Consider the following 20896-nt stretch of genomic DNA (forward strand, 5'->3'; position numbering starts at 1 on the left):
ATGGAGCCCGGAGAACAGATAAATTCTGATACCGCAAGTGCTGAAAACGACCCACAGCCGGAGAAAAGCAACGATGAAAATACCGGAGTCGGAAGATCCTACGGCTGCACTTTCTGCAAACGCGGCTTCACGAACGCGCAGGCTTTAGGTGGGCACATGAACATACATAGGAAAGACAAGGCCAAGGCTAAGCAGAAGAATCAAGAGGAGCCCTCGTCCAAGAACACGAAAATGAGCGAAGATCACGCGAGTTCAAGGTATAGTTTTGGCCAAGCACTACCTGTTGATCAGCCACAGCAACGAGAGCATCGTAGGCCTGTGGATAACTATCAAGATTACTTTCCATCATCAAACCCTAGTTTCCTATCTGAAAATTATCGGAGTCGCGTGCCGTTTTGGAGGCTAGAAAATAAGGAAGATGGTAAAAACGATGAAAACCTGAGTTTGAGGATTGGATTCCCTCCTGCTGCTGAAGAGGGAAGAGAGGAAAATGAGGAGAAAAACGATCAAATCGATTTAGAGCTCCGGTTGGGCCACGATCCGTGATCGAACCGAGCTCCCCTACATTCTAAATCTTCTGCTGTATACATATATTTCTGCTTCACTAAAGCATACACTGATCGGATATTCATCGTCTCCTATGATTTTACGCCACAAATTTCTAATAAATGTTTCAGAAGATGCAGACAAGTCTAAGCAGAGGATGCAAACGAACAGTAAGTTTCTAATATTTCTTGATCGTTTCTTTGTTCTTATTTGTGTATTTTGCAATTTATATGTTGAATTTGTCACATAATTTATTGATATTATAATGTTAAATCATAGAGGGAAATCTAGGCATAAATGGGAGGATTAAATATTACACTATTCTCCTCAAATATCCTTGTATTGTCATTTCCGGCATTTTGTTCCTTTATTGTTGTATTACTTTACATTGTTTTATAAAGATTTGTTCACATCTATTGTTTTTTCCTCTTTTTTTTTTCCATTTATTTGTTTATCTTATTCCTTGTTTATTAAACATTGCTGAGAAATATAGCTAAGCTGCTCTGTTAGTAACCGAATTCTGAAGTCAAATAGATTGTAAAAATTAAAGACTTAAAAATGAAGATTAATTGAATGCTATAATCTCAGATCACATTAACATTTAATAAAATTGCAATTTTGATACAGTATGTTTGCTTCTTTATGATTTTGGTTGAGTTATCAAATTTTAGTATATTTCAATTTTTGGTAATTTTATCCTTTTTTTTAATCGAGAATACTGATTTGTTACTGCACATGTCGACAATACATTAGTGTTGCATCGATGCCAAATAAGCATCACGATGGAAAAAGGAATAAACTATCATGCTCCGTGACTAGCTAGAGCGCCCGATACCGACATTGTTTAACAATGAATCATAAAAAACAACAAATCTCGTAATATATAAAATAGCCGAAACTTATCTATTTCATGAAATCATTGTCTTTACAGCGCAAAAATTCAAAAGCGAAATCGTGAAAGCGTTTATAACTGAAATAAGTTAAATCCAACATGACTAAAAATGCACGGACTTGAAATCATCTTCTTCACCAGCTTAAAACATAGTTTGTTCCTCCTCATCTAACTGATCTTCTTATTTGGAGAGGACATAAAGAATGAGTGTCTGGGGAAACTTTCAGCAACTGAGGGTTGGTCGAACATAAAAAAATAAGAAATATATATACATATACATGAAAATTTTGAAAGTGTCATGTCGGTAGCTCGTCGCAACAAAGGCCAAAATATAATATAGGCATGTATCGAAACATAGCTCAAAACGTTCATAAACATAACACGATCATCATATAATATTGAAATTTCATCTTATTTTCCATGATTTACTGATCAGTCCCTCTAGATTACTCCTTTAAGGTGTGAGACCATATCACGATTATAATCTCATCGTGTAAAGGTCATATCGTATCATATCTTATCATGTTTTGAAATTCATTTATCATTTCAAATACGAATCATAACAGTGATTAAAATTCAGAAATTGAACAAAACTTAACGAGACGAAGTGTATCGAAATGATTGAATAACAAAGGAAACATAACGTGTTCGATCACTCTAAAACACAAATATTCTTTTAACATGAAAATCCCACTTAATTACAAGTAATTGCTTAAAATGTTGGACAAAATATTGCCACAATGGTGCTCGAAATCCTGCTACTTGTTGCTCGAAATTTACAACTTTTTGCTCGAAATATGGATAGTCTATTGCTGGAAAATGGGCAGGCAGTCTTTGTTCAAAAATTCTACTTTCTCCTTGTGTTTTAGGTGTGCTTTGCTCAAGCATAGAAGGGGTTTTTTAGGTTTGCAGCTAAATGGTCAGCATTACAGACCCTACTTAATGACCATTAACTTTGTTTTAAGACCTTAATCATCTCTTAAGAAACATGGGTTAAAAGCATGGTCAAAGGTGCCATTACTTGGCCTTTTAAAGTTTAGGAAATTGGGGTTAATGGTTGCTGAATGAATTTCGAAAATGTTGTACATTTAAAATATGGTTGCCAATTTCGATTTTGGGTACTGCAATCTTGGTCTTCATGTAGACTGCCAAAAAAAAAAAAATTACAGATAACATGCAATCTTCCCTTGCATTAATTTTGCGTATATGATAGACATGACGTATTTTAGTTTTTTAAAATTTTTTTTAAATTTCCTTTCTAGTTGGTCAAAATTAATTACATCTTAGTATAAAGATGTAAATGATAAAGACTAAATGTCAAATAATATTAAAAATGAGAAATGGGGGAGAAAACCTGGTTCTTATAAGTAAACAATTATTATTATTATCATTATTATTTAATATTATTTTTGTTGTTGTGGCTAACAATCAATGTTCTAAAAAAACGGTAGGTTGTAGGCGGTTACTCATCGTCTAGTGCCTAGACTCTTAGGAGGCATCCTAGGTGAGGCTCAGGAGGTTTTTTATTTTTAGCGTAAATTAATATATAATTCTTTTTGTTGATCTTAATATTTGTCCAATGATTCCTCTTTATCGAATTCAAACTCAAAATTCACGACGCATTCCTCGATTTCATCTGATACTAATTGATGGACAAATATGTCAAATAATATTTTTTTACAAAATTTAGAAATTTTAAAAAATATATTATATATTAATATAGGCGGATTTTGAGGCGCTTAAAAGCGATGAAGTTTTTGAGAACTCTTACACAGTGGCCACCACAGATAGGTATGAATAAAAAAAAAAGAAGATCTCTTTTATTTTGAATAGTTTTGAATGTGTTCTTACTTAACCTCTTTCCTATTTCGACTTTCTGCGTAAAACATGCCTATCGGACATTCTATAAATGTCACCGAGTGTCCATTTGAATTTTTTTATAAAAAAAATCTACTGATTGAAGGATCGTTTTCTTGGAAATGGCTATGAATCCGAAACTTATCAATAAAGAAAAAAGACAGGATTGACTGAGCACAGCGGAAGCGGCCTAGACGGTTGATTAATGTAATAACACCCAGAAATATTAACTGTCTGAAAATTAGGGAGGTGGTTAACTGTCTAAGCCTAGACGTTGTCTGGGTAGACGTTCTTAAGTGGCTTTTTTTTTTTTAGAATAATGCTAACAATATCTAATATTTTCTATGTAAAATTTTTTTAAAAAAATATCGTTGCAGCTAAATATGGGCTCAGCCCAAAGAATTAATGCCATACCTCCTCATTGTACTGCTCTGGCCCATACCATACAACTTTTCAAACATTACATTGACGGTAAGACGATATGATGAATATAAATCAGTGAGACGAATTAAACTAATCCATATTTAAAATGAAAAATAATATTTTTGATATAAAAATTAATATTTTTCATAGACCGAGTCGAGTTAGAGAACCGACTCACAAAATTGATCCGTGGGCCGGTCTCGTTTTTGTGATTTTCAAAGTATTTAAAATCAACTTAAATTTTTGTTCCAAAAACGAAAATGACCTTAAATGAAAAGTATGGTGATGCATAAGTTTGTCATGAAAAAGCCTAAATGAATCACACTCGACTCGACGTGTATTCTCTTTTTGTGTTTGGCTAAAAATAGATTTTTTTTCCTACAACTTTAATTGGATAATTTTAGTCTTTCGATTAATAAAAATTAAATATGCTTTTTGAGATACTAAAACTCATGACATCGATCTAATAATAGTTATTAATTAGAATTTTCAGTGCTACTAATGCGCCAAAAGCTATAACTTATGATGTAGGGCGCGGTTTTTTATTATCATATTATGATAGCATATAGCTTCATATATATACTAAGCTACATATGGATATATGAGAGAAACATGTCTTGTTGTTGCCTGTTGGTGTAGTCTTAGATCACACAGTAAAGACCAGTATTATTTTTGTTGTTAATATTATCTCTACATCAGATCTCAATACGACCATTTTTATAGTTCGGTAAGGCAATCGAATTATACAACTTCAGATTTCGACACAATATAGTACAAAAAATTCTCAAGATATCACTCATCCTAATATTTATCTCATCAAAACATGTTTTAACCTAACATAATTTATATATTATTATAATTATTTATTTGATTATATTTTTATAAATATTTTAGAAATATATTAGTGTCGAGTCAGTCATTTATTAATTGAGATGTAAATGTATATTAATATAGAATTATAATACTATAAATATAAATAGTATAATGTTATTTATCATAATATTAAATTTTTTAAGATTTGTTGGTAATGCAAAGACCCAAAGAAATTATATATTTATTGACATTTCCATGCTAAAAATGACTTTAACCTTTATGAATTTAATGAGCCATGTGGTTGACAAGGACATGCACCCTATTATTTAATTTTTATAATACCTACCCTAACTAGCTAGAGATGGCACGTACGTCAAGTTCATTAAATTACATGAAATGCACGACGTACAACCTCTCAATGCACAAATCCATGAAATCATGTGTCCAATTTCATAATACTTTTGGTGGACATGTGAATCACATTTTGTCACCCTAATTACTTTCTGAACTGGGATTTTGTATTATAAATGATTTAACCAGAAGATCGCACAATCTTGATACATTCTTATAAAATAGATGACTTGATATATGAATCGGTTCGATGAGTACGATGCTTAGAGAAAATTATATTTTATCATATAATTTGTATGTTTTTTGTAATCATATTGTCGATCAATTTACGCTTTTAGTAAAATAATATAATTTTTTCCGACCTAAGTCATTTTTAAATGAAACGTTGATATGACACCGGAGAATGATAACATGACACCGGAAATAAATGATGTAGCGTTGGATATTACTGATATGTCTGGTGTGTGTCCTGTCAACATACAGATGAAAAATGAATAAAATTTGAAGGGAAAAAAAAAATTAGTTAGATAAGAGCGTAATTTATTTGGTCGATAACATGGAAAAAATTGAAAATATACAAATTATTTATATATATATATATATATATATATATAAATGTGATTAGTATTTGTGATCTACTAATCTTACTCACACATTATGTGCATGTTAATTAGTTTTTATAAGATATTGCAATAATTAATGAGATATTTATTTAAAAGATATTTATTTAAATAGGTTTTTTATATTAAAATGGTTTATTGTTTTTTCTTTAAATTTTTTGTTAGGTTAAGCGTGCACGATGAGAGTAGTATTGATATGAGTGACTATTTGAAAATTCTCAGCAGCTTGATTTGGTTGGTTATGTGGGCCGTAAAATACTAACGACATATCTCGACGAGTAATAGTGTCTCTTTTGAGATAGAACCGACGGTAGAAAAATGATAAGAATGATATCTAAGAAACCTGAGACAACACTAACATATACTTTAAATAATATGGATATTACATAAATTTATATCTTGAGAATTTTATTTTATTTATAATTCCTGGTGCTTTATTACATAAATTCCGGACCTATAGTTGAAGAGTAAAAACTCGAAACACAAAAATAGTTGAAGGGTAAAAATTTCACCGCATCAAATTATCATTAAAAGAAATTTCAAAATAATCTTTTTGCTAAAACTTTAATGACAAAAACTTTTGTAAGACGGTTTCACGGATCGTATTTTGTGAAATGGGTCTCTTATTTGGGTCATCCATGAAAAAGTATTACTTTTTATGCTGAGAGTATTATTTTTTATTATGCATATCGGTAGGGTTGACCTGTCTCACAAATAAAGATTCGTGAGACCGTCTCACAAGAGACCTACTCAACCTTAATAGACACTTCAATCTTTTAAAAAGAAATCGGAAATTATAGAAAGTAAATCAAGCATAAAATAATAATCAAAGTGCAATTAAAAACTTATGGAGACTCAAATTAAATTAATTTCTTCACGAGTTTTCAAGTAGTTTTTATATATGGTTTAATTTTTTTCTAAAATAAAATATTCTTATCGGTTTTCAAGTTGCAATTGTTGAATAGATCAATTCACATGTTTTCTAATACGTCCAAATTAGTCCTTAATTAGTGGGGGAAAAAACAATTATAATGCTGTCACTAATGATGCATTAGGACATAATTATACTTAAAAAAATCCATTCAACTTCAATTCCAAGATTTAAAAAGTATGTAGGCCAAGTAAGGACTCCACCCATAATTAAAAAAATCGATAACTTGAAATTCAAGCGCAATTAATCCCTTTTGAATTTTAAACTCAATCAACCTACCCAAATTAAATAATCTAATTTATATAAATAGGATCAGAGAAAATTCCAATATTCATCTTGTAAGTTGGCTTATATAGATTTTTTTCCCTTCAATTGGACAAATTTTGATTTTAGGAGAATAAATTATTATTATTACTATCATTTACGTTTTTTTTTTATTCCGGTCTGAATCATGACATGAACCTCGACAATGTTTAGTGTCATGATATTATTCTGATTTAAAAAATTAAAACGAAAAAAAATCGATTTATTGCGTTACAATCAAATTTTCATGAGTAAATTAGATGACCCAAACTGTTGGATTAAATGCGTTTGGATGACCTTAGGGATCAGGATCTCCTACAGTGTTGAATAAAACATCAAATGGTGATTTGTGCCTATATGACAATTTTTTTCAATATTGTTTTTCTTTTAATTTTTTTTTTAATTCTTCTATTTTTTCCTATTTTTTTTCCCTCTTTTCCTCTTTTATCTTTCCTCCATTTTTTTCTACTTCCACAAACATTAACGAACAATTTTATATGAAATAATATAAATATTTTAATTAATAAGAATTTCATATCAATAGCACAATATAAATATAAACAAACAAAACCAAGTAAAAAATTTGATAGACAAACAATTAGAAAAAGAATTAGACATTCAAAGGAACAAGAAAATCGAAACTTGTATGTTATAGTATTTCTTGTAAAAATATAAATAATAATAAAATTGAATGAGAGAGAAAAAATGAGAAAAAAAAAAAGAAAATGGACAAAAGAAGACGAGATGAAATAGCCGAGAATAAAACAAAATCAAACCTAAAAAACTAGTTTAAAATAAGCCCAAATCAACATAGCCCATTAAATATCCACATCACCAAATGTTGTGGTTGGTGCATTGTAGGGGATCCAGATCCCTTTCTTAGTGGGTAATGTTGCTCTATGTTGTGAAGATAACACGAAAAAAAGAAAAAGTAAGGCCGATCTTAATTATAGCAGGAAATGTTGAGTGTAATGATTGTCTCTATTTGATAGAAAGATCGAACCGTAGTGCTTGAGCTGCTGTGCGGTTTAAAAGATTTGAGTTACACAATTACCACCAGCTATAGCATTCGGTAAAGCAGCAAGCGCTCGGTCCTATAATTGGTAACAGAACCAAGGTCACATGTTTGATTCCCATTGATTGCAAGAAATGCAATTATTGGAAGGGAGATTGTTATTGGATTCAATAATTGTCTCTGCTTGGTACAACGATCGAACCGTGTTGCTTGAGTTGTTGTGCGGTTTAAAAAATTTGAGTTGCACTATTACTATCAAATACAGCTTTTGGTTAAACAACAAGCGATCGGTCCTACATGAAGTTATGCTCCTTTTCGGCCTCATGAGTTTGATAATCCAACCCGTTGACATCCAAAGAGGTGTAGCTCTCATGTCTGTCGGTCGTTTAGTATTTTTTTGAAATCCACGGGATTGTAATAAAATAAATTCAGCATAAAACATGGAAAAATAGAATCGACCAGGGTTCGGATATTTATTTTTTTTGAATATTCCGTTGGCTTTTTGAGAAAATAACTGAACCAAAGAACCATAAAAACTATTCTAAAATTCATCAAATTAATCGATTCGGTATACCAAAATATAAATGTTATTTTCATCCTTCGGAATTCACTGTAAATGGACCGACTTTGTTTTCATGATTTTACCCTTTCTGTTTCTTTTTTTTTTTTTTTTGGTTGATTCGAATTTCAAAAGTGTATGAGGATAAATTTATCCTTTTGTTCATAATAATATATAATATAATATTATATTATATACTGTGCCTTTAAAAAAATTACATGAAATGCGACAGATCTTTTGGAAAGTGTGACCAGTAGTATTATTTTTTAGGGTTTTTTGTTATTTAAATCCAACCAATAATTATGGGGTAGGTCTCTTGTGAGACGGTCTTACGAATCTTTATCTATGAGACTAGTCAACCCTACTGATATTCACAATAAAAAATAGTATTTTTTCATGGATGACCCAAATAAGAGATCCGTCTCACAAAATACGACATGTGAGACCTTCTTACACAAATTTTTGCCATAATTATGTATTGTGTGATTTCATCTATTAATATCCATATTAATTTATTTTTTTGAAGGAATCCATTTGAACTTTTTATATTGTTAAATAATCATTTTTTTCTCTTCCAATATTATTAATTATTTCATTATATAAATCAACTGAATTAAAGAAATATTTAAATATATATTTAATGCTATTTTGTGGTCAAATATATGTATTAATTTTTTAAATAAATTATTATACTAATTAAAAATAATCTGAAAATATCTAAAAGCTAGCTCATAAGTTTAGATGATTAACTTTATAAAATAGGTTTGCTCCCCTATTTGGATAGGTATGATTTTATTTACGAAATCCTACCGCTAGTTAATATTATTTAAATTCGTGTACTGCCAAGTTGATTTTATAGCTGATTTTTTTTTTAATAGAGTTAAATGTGCAAATGATGAAATATTAATAGGCTATATTTTTTTCCTAATATATTTGTTTCAAATTTATAAATATATATTGATTTATAATTTTTATATAATAAATTATTAATAATCACATCTCACGATCAATAAATGATTTAAGTTATAAATCATTATATAAATCTGTTCTCCAAATCTGATTCAACTTAAGTCAAATTCTCAGTTAAAACTTTTAGTATATTCAATCAGTCAAGACGACAAATCAAACCGACATACTACCGATCAACCAGACGCGAAGTCTGATGATCGACTCATATTCTAACACAGTCGTTTTTCAAAGTATAACCAATGTGGAGATTGAGTAGGGATATACAATATAATGAGCACGTTGATCCTCGATGATTTGATATAGTAGTTAAATTGTGATATGACGTTCTTAGGTGCTCTTTAATTCTCTGCTTGAGAGATTAGTTAGACATTCACGTTCGAGAACCTTCGTGCATTGTTCATAATGCTGATATTTTTTCTTTGTGTTTTCGATTATTCTATTCTTCTTCGGGAATTCTCCTTTTTAAAACAATCTCTTCCAAAGATTGTTCATAATGCTATATTGATATTGCATCAGTTCATCGGTTCCGACTCATTTGAACTTTGAGATTGAAATCGATAACTTGTTAATGACTGATATTTGATTTATCAGTTCTTTATTAAGATCAAAACTTAATATCTAGCAACTAATAGTTAATTTAAAATCCATGACGAATAATTCGAAATATGATCCAAAGTACGAAGAATATCAGTTCTTTGGAAATGTGGTTTACAAATGAGAAAATCGGTTAAATAACCTCGGTCAACTATTTTTTAAGAAAATGACTTCCTTACACATAAGGAAGTCATTTTCTTAAAAAAAAAAAGAATTGACCGAAGTTAAAAAAAAAAAATCCCTTTACCAATCCGAACTTCCCTTTTTTAAGAAAATGACTTCCTTACACATGAGGAAGTCATTTTTTTTTAAAAAAAGAATTGACCGAAGTTTAAAAAAAAATATCCCTTTACCAATCCGAGCTTCCCAATTCAATTTTTTCTGCAGAATTGATCTAAATGGCAATTATTTAATACTTTATTATTAAAATATTAATATTTTCTAAAAAAAAATAATTGAAAAATAAAATATGAATAAAATAGCATTATTATAATAAGAATTTTGGTGGGGGCGGAAGTTTGATTATATTTTTGACGAAAGCAGAATTAGAATTGCGTCTAAGTTCTCTTCATGTAAACCCACCTATAGATTTCCTCCACCCTACCCCCCCTTTCTCTCTCTAAAGCATTTTCCGTTTCTCTCTCTACTTCCCTTCTTCGATTTCATCTTCTTTCCTTTCGTGTTGAACACAACGGCGATTCCGAATCTCTACGCGTGAATAGAATATATAGTAGATTATATGTATAGCCTCACTCTTTCTTTGTCTGGACTTTACATAGGAGAAATTCTGCTTCCAACTTTTTTCCTGTACGAATAGGTGAAAGTTAGGCGGGGGAATAAAGAAGGGAAAGGTAATAGTACCGCGAGAAACGGAGAAGATTTGTGTGTTATGAGATCCAGTAGCAGGAAAAAATGCTTATCTTGCGGTTTATGAGTGATCTCTAATGTTGATGTGCCGTAGAAGGGAGTAAAGACTCGGTTTTTTTTTGGCTGTTGTATCCATGGTTTGGTGGAGGATACGATGAAGCCTGGGTCTGATTATTTGTCGGATATTATCATTTTTGGGGATTTTATTTCATGGGTTTTTGGTTGGGTTCTGGGTTTCTGATCGGATGTTTATAGAAATTTGAATCTTTGTTAATTTTTGACTAGTTGGTGCGTGAGATCTCGTGTTGATACTGGTTAGTGACTATACGAGTGTTACTTTACAGTCCCAATGGGTTGCAATTTCAATGATTCTAATTGTTTTCTGGGCTTTGATTTGATTGAATATCATCCAAACTGGATGTTGTGATAGGAAATATTTATTTTTCATCTGTATATTATGCTGCATTGGAAAGTGACCGAGTTTATTGACAGCGGAAACTGATGGATTGATGAATCGGTGCGATGGATGCAATGTTAAAGACATTAGCATCTGTGATGTTGATTTTATCATTCTTTGTTTCGGTATCCGCATCTGATAATGAGTTTCCCCGTTGTAGTTGTGATGATGAGGGATTTTGGAGCATTGAGAGTATACTTGAATGCCAAAGAGTTAGCGACTTCTTGATTGCAGTGGCCTACTTTTCGATCCCCATTGAGCTTCTTTACTTTGTCAGCTGTTCCAACGTTCCATTTAAATGGGTGCTTTTTCAGTTCATCTTGTTCATAGTTCTCTGTGGTATGACTCATTTGCTAAATGGCTGGACTTATGGTCCTCACACTTTTCAGCTAATGCTTGCTCTCACCATTTTCAAATTTTTAACGGCATTAGTTTCGTTCGCCACGGCAATAACCCTTATCACCCTTCTTCCCTTGTTGCTCAAAGTGAAGGTGAGAGAGTTTATGCTGTGGAAGAAGACTTGGGATCTTGATCGTGAGGTTGGCATTATAAAGAAACAGAAAGAAGCTGGTTGGCATGTTCGGATGCTGACTCAAGAGATTCGGAAGTCTCTTGATCGGCATACTATATTGTACTCAACTTTGGTTGAGTTATCTAAGACACTGGATTTGCAGAATTGTGCTGTTTGGATGCCAAATACAGGGCGGACTGAAATGAATCTAACTCATGAACTTGAAGGCCGAAACTCATCTAACACATACTCACCTATTCCGACCAGTAATCCTGATGTCAGGGAGATTAAGGGAAGCGATAGGGTTAAGATTCTTGATCCTGAGTCTGCTCTTGCTGTTGCAAGCAGAGGACGGACCGGTGAGCCTGGAGCTGTGGCTGCAATTCGGATGCCAATGCTCAGGGTTTCAAATTTCAAAGGTGGTACGCCAGAGATGGTTCCAGCCTGCTATGCGATTCTTGTTTTGGTTCTTCCAGATGAACCTGGTAGATCTTGGAGCAACCAGGAACTAGAGATAGTAGAGGTGGTTGCTGATCAGGTTGCCGTGGCTCTCTCACATGCTGCAATTCTGGAAGAATCTCAACTTATGCGAGAAAAATTAGTGGAACAAAATCGAGCACTGCAACAAGCAAAACAGGATGCACTAATGGCGAGCCAAGCTCGAAATGCATTTCAAATGGTAATGAGTAACGGTTTGAGAAGACCAATGCACTCAATTCTTGGTTTGCTATCCGTTTTACTGGAGGAAAATTTATCAAATGAGCAAAAACTTCTGATCGATGCTATGGTTAAGACCAGCAATGTTCTTTCAACCTTAATAACCGATGTAATGGAAACTTCAACTAATGATAGTGGAAGGTTCCCTTTAGAAATTAGTCCTTTTCAGCTACATTCTATGATAAAAGAAGCTGCGTGTCTTTGCAAGTGTCTCTGTGTTTATAGAGGATCTGATTTTGCGATAGAGGTCGATAAGTCCTTACCCAATCATTTGATGGGCGATGAAAGACGAGTATTTCAGGTTATTCTACACATGGTTGGGAATTTGTTAAATGGAAACAAAGGAGGAGGGTGTCTTATGATCCGAGTATACTTGACAAGCGGAAGTCAAGGATGGAATGAACAAAAATGGGGCCTTCGAAGGACAAACTTATCTGATGGGTGCGTGTTTGTCAGGCTTGAAGTTGGGATATGCCACATTGTTTCTCCGGCAGAAGACAGATGTCTCACGGACCCATATGGTGTCCGAAGATACTTTGGAGGGGTTGAGGAAAGTTTGAGCTTTAGTGCTTGCCGAAAATTAGTTCAGGTATACAACCATTAGAATTTGACTCATCACTGATGCCATAACGCTAGCTTCTTGATAAAACTCCTTGAACGCGTGACTTTTGGTTCTTAATATCTAACTTCTTTCAATTCATCTGTATGATTACCGACTGCATTATTCATGGTCAGGTGTGGGGGTGTTCTTGTTTTGCTAGAAGTTGATATTTGGCTCATGCTGGCATTTGAATGCATTCTATGTTTAAGTTGACAAAGTATAAATTTTCTTGGCTCTTCTATTTGTCGTATTGCTAGAATGATCAATTATTTGTCTCGTGGAAGCATTTGAATGCATTCCTGGTTTCATTAGGTAAAGTTTGATCTCGATTGTTTCTCACACAAGTTCATCGACAAGTCACAGTATTTTTAAAGATATATTGCATCGTCTTTATGCAACGTGATTTGCTCAACAAAACTTCGACTTTTTTTTTCTTATGTGCAGCTAATGCAAGGAGACATATGGACGATAACAAATCCAGAGGGGTTCGATCAAAGCATGGCTCTTGTTCTGCGTTTTCAAACCCGGCCACCGCTGTTATCAGAACATGGGGAATCGTCGGAACCCTTGCATTCAAACTCGCTCTTTAAAGGGCTCAAAATCCTTTTAGCAGATGCCGATGATGTCAACCGTGCTGTGACAAAGAAGTTACTCGAGAAATTGGGATGCAACGTATCTGCTGTCTCATCCGGATACGAGTGCCTTACCGCCCTTAGTCCTACCTTGTCTTCATTCCAAATTATCGTTCTTGATCTTCACATGCCGGATTTGGATGGCTTTGAAGTCGCCACAAGGATACGGAAATTCCGGAGCAGTAGCTGCCCGTTGATTGTTGCATTAACGGCAAGCGATGACGACGATTCGAGGGACAGATGCATGCAAATCGGGATGAATGGAGTGATCCAAAAACCAGGTTCTTTACAAGGCATAGCTAGAGAAATTAGGCATATACTCCTGCAGTCAAATAGATTGATGTAATCTTGGGGAGCAATGATTTGATCTGGAGAGTAGCAAAAACGCCTCGAATGAAAAAAATTTCAAATTTCTTATAATTTTTCGAAAAAGGGATGTTTCGGCCCTGAAAATATGTCAATGTATCTCCTACTAACTGTATTCTTGGGTTCGCTTTTTGCCGGGAGAATCCTAATTCGAATAGATGTTACATATATGATTACCATAACCAAATCCATCATCTTTCGTTTCACATCCTATGAGGAATTTTACATTCTTGGTTATCAGTTATTTCTTATGACAAATAAGATCATGTGGAATTTGCTGATTAGTAGGTGTTTTGGAGGAATGAAGGTACACATCTGGTGTTCTAAAGCTCAATCTTGACTCATTTTATTCGGTAGTAGATCATCAAATTTGAGTCAAATCTGTCTTCGTTCCAAATATTTTTGTTTCGAATTCAAGTCGACGTTACGTTGTTTGATTGTTCTTGAATTTGACTCCATTTTTTCACATCCAGAGCCCCGGAAATTCGATTCGGCTCAAGTTCATTCTTGTTTATGTAGATGGAGTGAGCTACATAACCAATTTTCAAGCAACTAGGTGTTTGTTTATGGCAAAAAAGCTGTCATATTGTTGACATTTTCGGAGTGTATTTTTCTTTATTTATTTGCATGTGAGAAGCATGTGGTTCATGTCGGAGGAATGTGCTCTTTCTTCTTTGTGGGAAGTCAATTGGCCATGCAAACAATACGGTTGGTATGGTTCTAGAGCTATAAACCAATCGATCGAGTCAAACACGAATGTGAGATTTGAACGTGTTGATTAGACATTTCAATTATTGCTGAAAAATAAATACTTGAAAAATTCAAAATATATAATTATATCGGTAAAATATTAAAGCTTTTGAACTACTCATGAAATATCGAACAAAATAATTCTGGTTTGAGTTCAATTCGAAAAAAACGTTCAAACGTATTCGAGTTCAGTTCGAATTTGATACTTTCATATACAAATTTAATATTTTTCGAGCGTATATGTTTTTTTTTTTGAAGATTTTATTGTATCAGCTTACTAAATTCTCAGTTCTCGAACTCAAAGTAGACTCATATAAGAAATTTTATGTCACTTACTCCAGTTCAAATCTGGTTCCTAGCACATGGTTAATTTATATTGTAAGAGATCTTTTTTTTTTGGGAAAAAGAATTGATATGAAAAGAGATACATATTGATTTCGAGATATCGAATTAGACAGTCAATTGCAACAAACTATCTCCGACTCAAAAAGGAAAAAAAAAGTTAGATTTACAATTTTTTTGTTGACGAATAAGAATTCAAAAAATATGGCTGAAATTACGCCACGATATCATCAATACAATATATATTATTTGGCAAAGAATAAGGTATTTCAGCTAATATTGGTCAAAATACAAAATACAAAATACAAAATACAAATCATCTAAGGCGACATTATTATTCTTTTCACTGAATTTAATTTAATATTTTTTTTAAAAAAAATCTTAGTGAAAAAGGAGCAAATATTTCGAATTAGTGACCAAAAATTTGCCACGATATCACAAAATGACATTATTCTTTCCGTACTATTTCGAGATTCTTAATTGTTTATTTTTAAGGAAAAAGAAAAGTAATAAAGGGATCCATATTTGACCATATATTATAATTAAATTACAGGCTTGAAAAGGGTGATTCTATTGTGAAAATTGGGAAGATTTGGAATCCAAGTTTGTAAAAAAAGAAAAATATTTATTATACTTTATTTAAAAAATAATAATAATAAAAATAAAGGCAAGTGTGCATTGAATCAGGAGGGCAACTTGGTACCTCAAGTAGTGGAGTAATTTTAAAGCAAAGGCACAAATTTACCATGATTTATATTGAACAAAATTAGAAAAGTTGCACTTTTATCGAAGTATAGAATAAGCTTTTTAAAAGAAAATTATGCTAAATTGGATAATATTTTGTATTTTATTCTACATAGAATTGTTACCGTTAAATGATTATATATAAGAACGACCGTTTGTCGTTTTATCAAAATTATAATTGATGATAATCAAGTAACTCAAAACTTTTAAATTATACAGCAGTCTAAATATTTGATCGTTATTCTAGTTTTGTTAACTTAGTGGCAAGACTTCTCATAATTGGAAGAGATCTTAAGTTCGAGACTTAAAATCTCGCCTTAGCTTAGATAATTAATGTACCACAACAATTTCTCTCTTGACAATCCATGAAAAACGAAAATGTAACATTAACTATAATACAAATTATAAGATCGTATGTTTACGGTTTTAACAAAAATTATAGTTGATGACAATACAATCAACACGTTATTCTAGCTTTGTTAACCAAGTGGCAAGTCTTCCCTAAGTTGGAAGGGATCTTAAGTTCGAGACCTAAAATCTCGCCTTAGTTTAGACAACTACTGTACCCTAACAATATCCCTCCTCACAATCTATAAAAATCAAAAATGTAACATTAACTCTGATACCAATTGTTGTATCAGACGTTTACTGTTTTAATAAAAATTATAATTAATCACAATACAATCTAACTACTATGTTTTGATCGATACATTATCTATTTCGACAGATATACACAGTAACAACGACAATAATTTCCATACAATTGCTCTTGCAAACTTATTCAAACCAAACAAATGACTTTGACTCTAATAATATTCATAAAAAAAACTTGAGCATCTTTCATTGTATCAAATTATCAAAGATACAAAAGGATAGATGCAACAAAAATCTTTTAATTATTTAAACATCGATTTGGATCGTCCTCGACAATAAGGACAAGTACCACTCATATAAATCCGATAACTTTTGAAAAAAAAAAATGTAAAGAATGTATATATTTCCTAGTAATTTCTTTCATATAAGACAACTTTGTCTTGGTTTATTATTATTAGGTAAGACCAAGTGCTAAGTCCGAGGTCAAAATAATAATAGATTAAGTTAAATAAACCAAGAGGGATATATAATAATGGTAAAAACTTGTGTGAGACGGTCTCACGGGTCGTATTTTGAGACACAGATATCTTATTTGAGTCATCCATAAAAAAATATTACTTTTTATGTTAAGAGTATTACTTTTTATTGTGAATATCGGTAGGATTGACCCGTCTCACAGATAAAGATTCGTAAGACCGTCTCACAAGAGACCTACTCTATAATAATTATCTTGTTAATCTACTGGAGACCCAAATTAGGCCAATTAATTTAGTTCTTCTAGAATATGATTTATGGTTGGGCATAGTGCAAAGACCTTCAATTTATATAAGAAAATCTTATTAAAAATATTATCTATATAGTTTCAATTTTAATACATTTCCTATATTTTTAGACAAAAATCACTGAATAAAAATAAAATTTAACACATATTCACGCATCACATGCCAAAAAAAAAAAAAACTAAGTATATAATATGGGAGCAAGAATACGTAGGATTATGGATACTGGAAAACATTATGAATTTCGATAATTAGAATTAATTAAAATTTTGCAAAGATATAGTTCCTTACCAGGACTCAGTTTTAGTTTAATTATATTTTAAAAGTTACTTTTCTCCAATGTTGAATTCAAACACAGCATAGATACACAGCACATGGACATTGGCGGTAAACTTTCGACTTCTTAAGATGAATGCAGCAACCTAATTGTCTGTTTACAAACAATAAAGTGTGACAAAATGTGCTTACATCATGAATATTAAATGTTACCATATGAATAAATGGTTGAATTTCAACTATCCAGGAACTAAAAATGACAATGATATGCCATACTCCTGTTCCAAGCATAAACTTTCTCAACACTGCAACTGTATACGACTCGGGATTCCTGCTTCGTATATGATGGTAGAATGGAAGAACAAATGGGATTGAACAATATGCTAAACTGCATGAATGTATCTCCAGACAAGATTCGCGATCCATCTTCAACCATACATGAAATAAAAGAGCGCCCTGAGAATGGTAGAATAATTAGCAGAGTGTGAAATCATATCTACAACATTACAACAATACACCAAATTTTACAACCCCAAACACCAAAAGATATATTAATGTAAAAATAAAACATAAAAACAGCATGTGTTCTATTCAACAGTAAGTTTTTAAAATGCTTCAATCAATCTACAAATTCCTAAGATTTCTTGTATGGATATTCACATAGGCTTTATTGCCCTGTGCAGGGTCCCAGAACTCAGTCAGAAACTGGTTGGCCTATCTCTTACTGCAATGTTTTCTATAAAGCCATTACCAAGATTCTACCTACTAGAATTGTGGGTATTCTGGATTCAATTATTGATCTAGTGCAGGCAGCCACTGTGAAGTGAGTAAGAAACGATCAATTTGGGAGAATATTTGGTCCAAGATTTCGACCTATTTTGTTCATTGGGTCATGGAATGTGTCAACACTGTTTCTTTTTTCAATTTTCATTAATAGTTGGATTCAAGGTTTCTCTGTGCTGAAGAAAGGGCTTCATCAAGGCTATCCTTTATCTCCATTTCCTTTGCACAATGTTTTGATTATTCTCCAGAGTTATTAAGTGTAAGACAGCTTGAGCTCAGTGGATTCTCTGAGTGTCAAGGCATTCATATGCTTTGATATCTTCTCTATCTTCATGATACTCTAACGGGTGATTGTAACGGTTAGGCTACTAGGGTTCTTCTCCTGGATACATATACCTACATACCTGTGTGTGTTCTCTTTTGGGTTCTGAAATATATTATGCTTACTGATCAAAATAAAATAGAGCAGAGATTAAAATATTTGCAATTTGTTTGATCAACAAGGACGAGACTATGACACCCCATCCCACAGGTATAAAAAATGAGATTTTAAAATGTTTATAATGGACTCTTACGGCAACTTGGGTTAACCATTGTGCAGTTGCGCTTGCGCGCGAGTGGGCTCGGGGTGTTACAGAAACAGTTCATCATATGGGATGACACTGTAGGTCACCATTACATTGTAAAGAACTGATTCACCAACTTGACAAGTGAATTTTTTTGCCTGATAAAAGTAAAACTAAAGTGTCACTGACATCCAGTACTTCGTCAAAAAGCGAAGTATTCTAGGCTCAAATTGTTTTAAGCACAAGAAATAATTACATGCAGAAGCTATTTGATGAAACGCCTGGTGTGAGGCTGTGAGCAATGAAAGAAAAGGCAGACGCAAGAAACGGATGCTCACCTTATAATATAGTACAAAGCAAAGAACGATACGACAAAATACATGGAAAGTTTGCAGGCTCTCCTATTTGATTTCTTATCGAACACCTAAAATATCATAAGATCAGCCTTGGAAAATTTTTTAAAAAACAGAGAATCATGTCAGAAGTTAAAACCATCATTTTACCATCTTGAAACGATCCATTGTTCCTGACATAATTCCTCTTGAAGCATCCATCTCATTTCCCTAATTTGGAAAAAAAATCAACAGATAAGCAGAAGCAAAGCTTCATATATTCTTCTTTTGATTAACTTTTAACCAGCATACCATTCGATCTAACACACGGTTATGACTCTCCACCTCCTCGTGTATGTCACCTGTTAACTGCCAAACTCAATGTTTATTATGCTTCCATGTATTTAAGTGCCAGTAAATATGCTATAAGCTTAATTTCCAAGTAGCAGTAAATTGCATTGGCTAAAGGAAACTGAAATTAATTAAAGCTTTACACAAATCATAAGGAAAAGGGAGATACTTCAAGAAAAGCTAACCCTTTTCAAAAAGCTGACTCTATCATGCAAACTGTCCATAGCTTGTTCATTATGATCATCGATACCATTTGAATAGGAGGAAGACGCTCTAAGACCACCTTCTTCAAGGCTATCCAATTTATCAAGAAGTGCTCCTCTTGAAGCCCGATGGTCCCTGTGACAAACATGCTTCACAATAAATTAAGAATATTAAAAAGCAAAGTATAGATCAGTATGGAAACAGCGAGAAAAGCATGAAAATGTACCAAAACCAATTCACTAAACACATGAATATATACATTTCAGTCCAGATCTCATAAAGTTAACGCTATGCAGTTGCTTCAAATGATTGGACTAAACAAAAGCCACCTTCCAAGGCATTGCTCAGTTGTAGCTAACTATAGTATTTTCACAGTTTCTGAACAAGAACATAAGAAATCCAATTTCTATTTCACAAGTACAAAGGTATAATAGGAGCAAACTTTGAACTTAAAATATAAAAAATTAACAAAAACTCATTTCTCCTGTTTTGCCACGATCAGAACATGGTGAGCTAGTCCCAAAAAACAATCAAGAAACTATTATTTTACGATTAATTTACATCACCTCAACCCCTGTTCTCTGTAGCCTCCCAGAAATCATATTCCACCATATGAGATCAATTTACACAACACTGTAACTGATCCTTTCTTCTACCAATACACTTTCCCCTCAATCCCACAACAACCAATTATATACAAGGTACAAAACCCACCGACAATGTAATCAAACAACAAGCAAAAAGCCATTTAACCTCGAAATTTCAGACGTAAATCTCGAAATGCATACAAAATTGAAAAAAACACGAACCTCCGGTAGCTCATTGATTATGACGGATTGCCTTCGAGACAATGACCAGGGCTTTGATAAGTGAATACGCACACGCGCGCCAGCAAGAAATGGCAAAAACTTCACGAAAATCGCGGATCTACAAAATCTTGATTTAAAAAATAACTAGGAATTGAATGTATACAGATTCCGGAAGAGCACGAGAATTCTTGTCCCCACGGAACGGAAGAAAAAGGGAAAAATATATATTTTTTCAAATATTTGATTTGATGGCATTTCCAATTTTATAGTGATCGTCAACCCATAATTAGCCCTTAGATTGCAAAATTGAATTGGAAAAATGGTAAAATTGATACCGTTAAT

General features: G+C 32.7%; 3 protein-coding genes across 4 annotated transcripts; 2 read left to right on the forward strand and 1 right to left on the reverse strand.

Annotated features, from left to right (window-relative positions):
- On the forward strand, positions 1–546 carry LOC140971870 (transcriptional regulator TAC1-like). The gene has a single exon (XM_073434402.1). The coding sequence runs from the start codon at positions 1–3 to the stop codon at positions 544–546; it is 546 nt and encodes a 181-aa protein (XP_073290503.1).
- Positions 547–10424: 9878 nt separating this feature from the next.
- Positions 10425–14137, forward strand: LOC140963299 (ethylene receptor 2-like). The gene is made up of 2 exons (XM_073422583.1): positions 10425–13014; positions 13471–14137. The coding sequence occupies exons 1-2, from the start codon at positions 11263–11265 to the stop codon at positions 14002–14004; spliced, it is 2286 nt and encodes a 761-aa protein (XP_073278684.1). The 5' UTR covers positions 10425–11262; the 3' UTR covers positions 14005–14137.
- A 3477-nt stretch (positions 14138–17614) lies between these two features.
- Positions 17615–20824, reverse strand: LOC140963306 (bet1-like SNARE 1-2). Of its 2 annotated transcripts, none has more exons than XM_073422598.1 (6): positions 20555–20824; positions 19727–19880; positions 19503–19559; positions 19362–19421; positions 19197–19282; positions 17615–17965 (listed from the first exon to the last, which is right to left on the reverse strand). In XM_073422598.1, exons 1-6 carry the CDS (start codon positions 20566–20568, stop codon positions 17938–17940), a joined length of 399 nt encoding a protein of 132 aa, XP_073278699.1. In that variant the 5' UTR covers positions 20569–20824; the 3' UTR covers positions 17615–17937. The 2 variants fall into 2 exon arrangements, with proteins under 2 accessions (XP_073278699.1, XP_073278694.1); XM_073422593.1 differs by lacking the exon at positions 20555–20824 and adding an exon at positions 20312–20523 and having other exon boundaries at positions 19727–19894.
- Between the last annotated feature and the right edge of the window lie 72 nt (positions 20825–20896).

This window comes from Primulina huaijiensis, chromosome 2 (assembly GCF_012295235.1).
Source record: "Primulina huaijiensis isolate GDHJ02 chromosome 2, ASM1229523v2, whole genome shotgun sequence".
Taxonomy (NCBI): Eukaryota; Viridiplantae; Streptophyta; class Magnoliopsida; order Lamiales; family Gesneriaceae; genus Primulina; species Primulina huaijiensis.

What these genes read in the sequence shown, in the direction of transcription:
- LOC140963299 (XM_073422583.1), top strand. Translation starts at nt 11,263, where the DNA reads ATGGATGCAATGTTAAAGACATTAGCATCTGTGATGTTGATTTTATCA. An exon ending in CTTGCCGAAAATTAGTTCAG is followed by an intron (nt 13,015 to 13,470) that starts GTATACAACCAT and finishes TCTTATGTGCAG; the next exon opens with CTAATGCAAGGAGACATATG.
- LOC140963306 (XM_073422593.1), bottom strand. Translation starts at nt 20,347, where the DNA reads ATGATTTCTGGGAGGCTACAGAGAACAGGGGTTGAG. An exon ending in GAGTCAGCTTTTTGAAAAGG is followed by an intron (nt 19,560 to 19,726) that starts GTTAGCTTTTCT and finishes TGAGTTTGGCAG; the next exon opens with TTAACAGGTGACATACACGA. An exon ending in ACCGTGTGTTAGATCGAATG is followed by an intron (nt 19,422 to 19,502) that starts GTATGCTGGTTA and finishes TTTCCAAATTAG; the next exon opens with GGAAATGAGATGGATGCTTC.
- LOC140971870 (XM_073434402.1), top strand. Translation starts at nt 1, where the DNA reads ATGGAGCCCGGAGAACAGATAAATTCTGATACCGCAAGTGCTGAAAAC.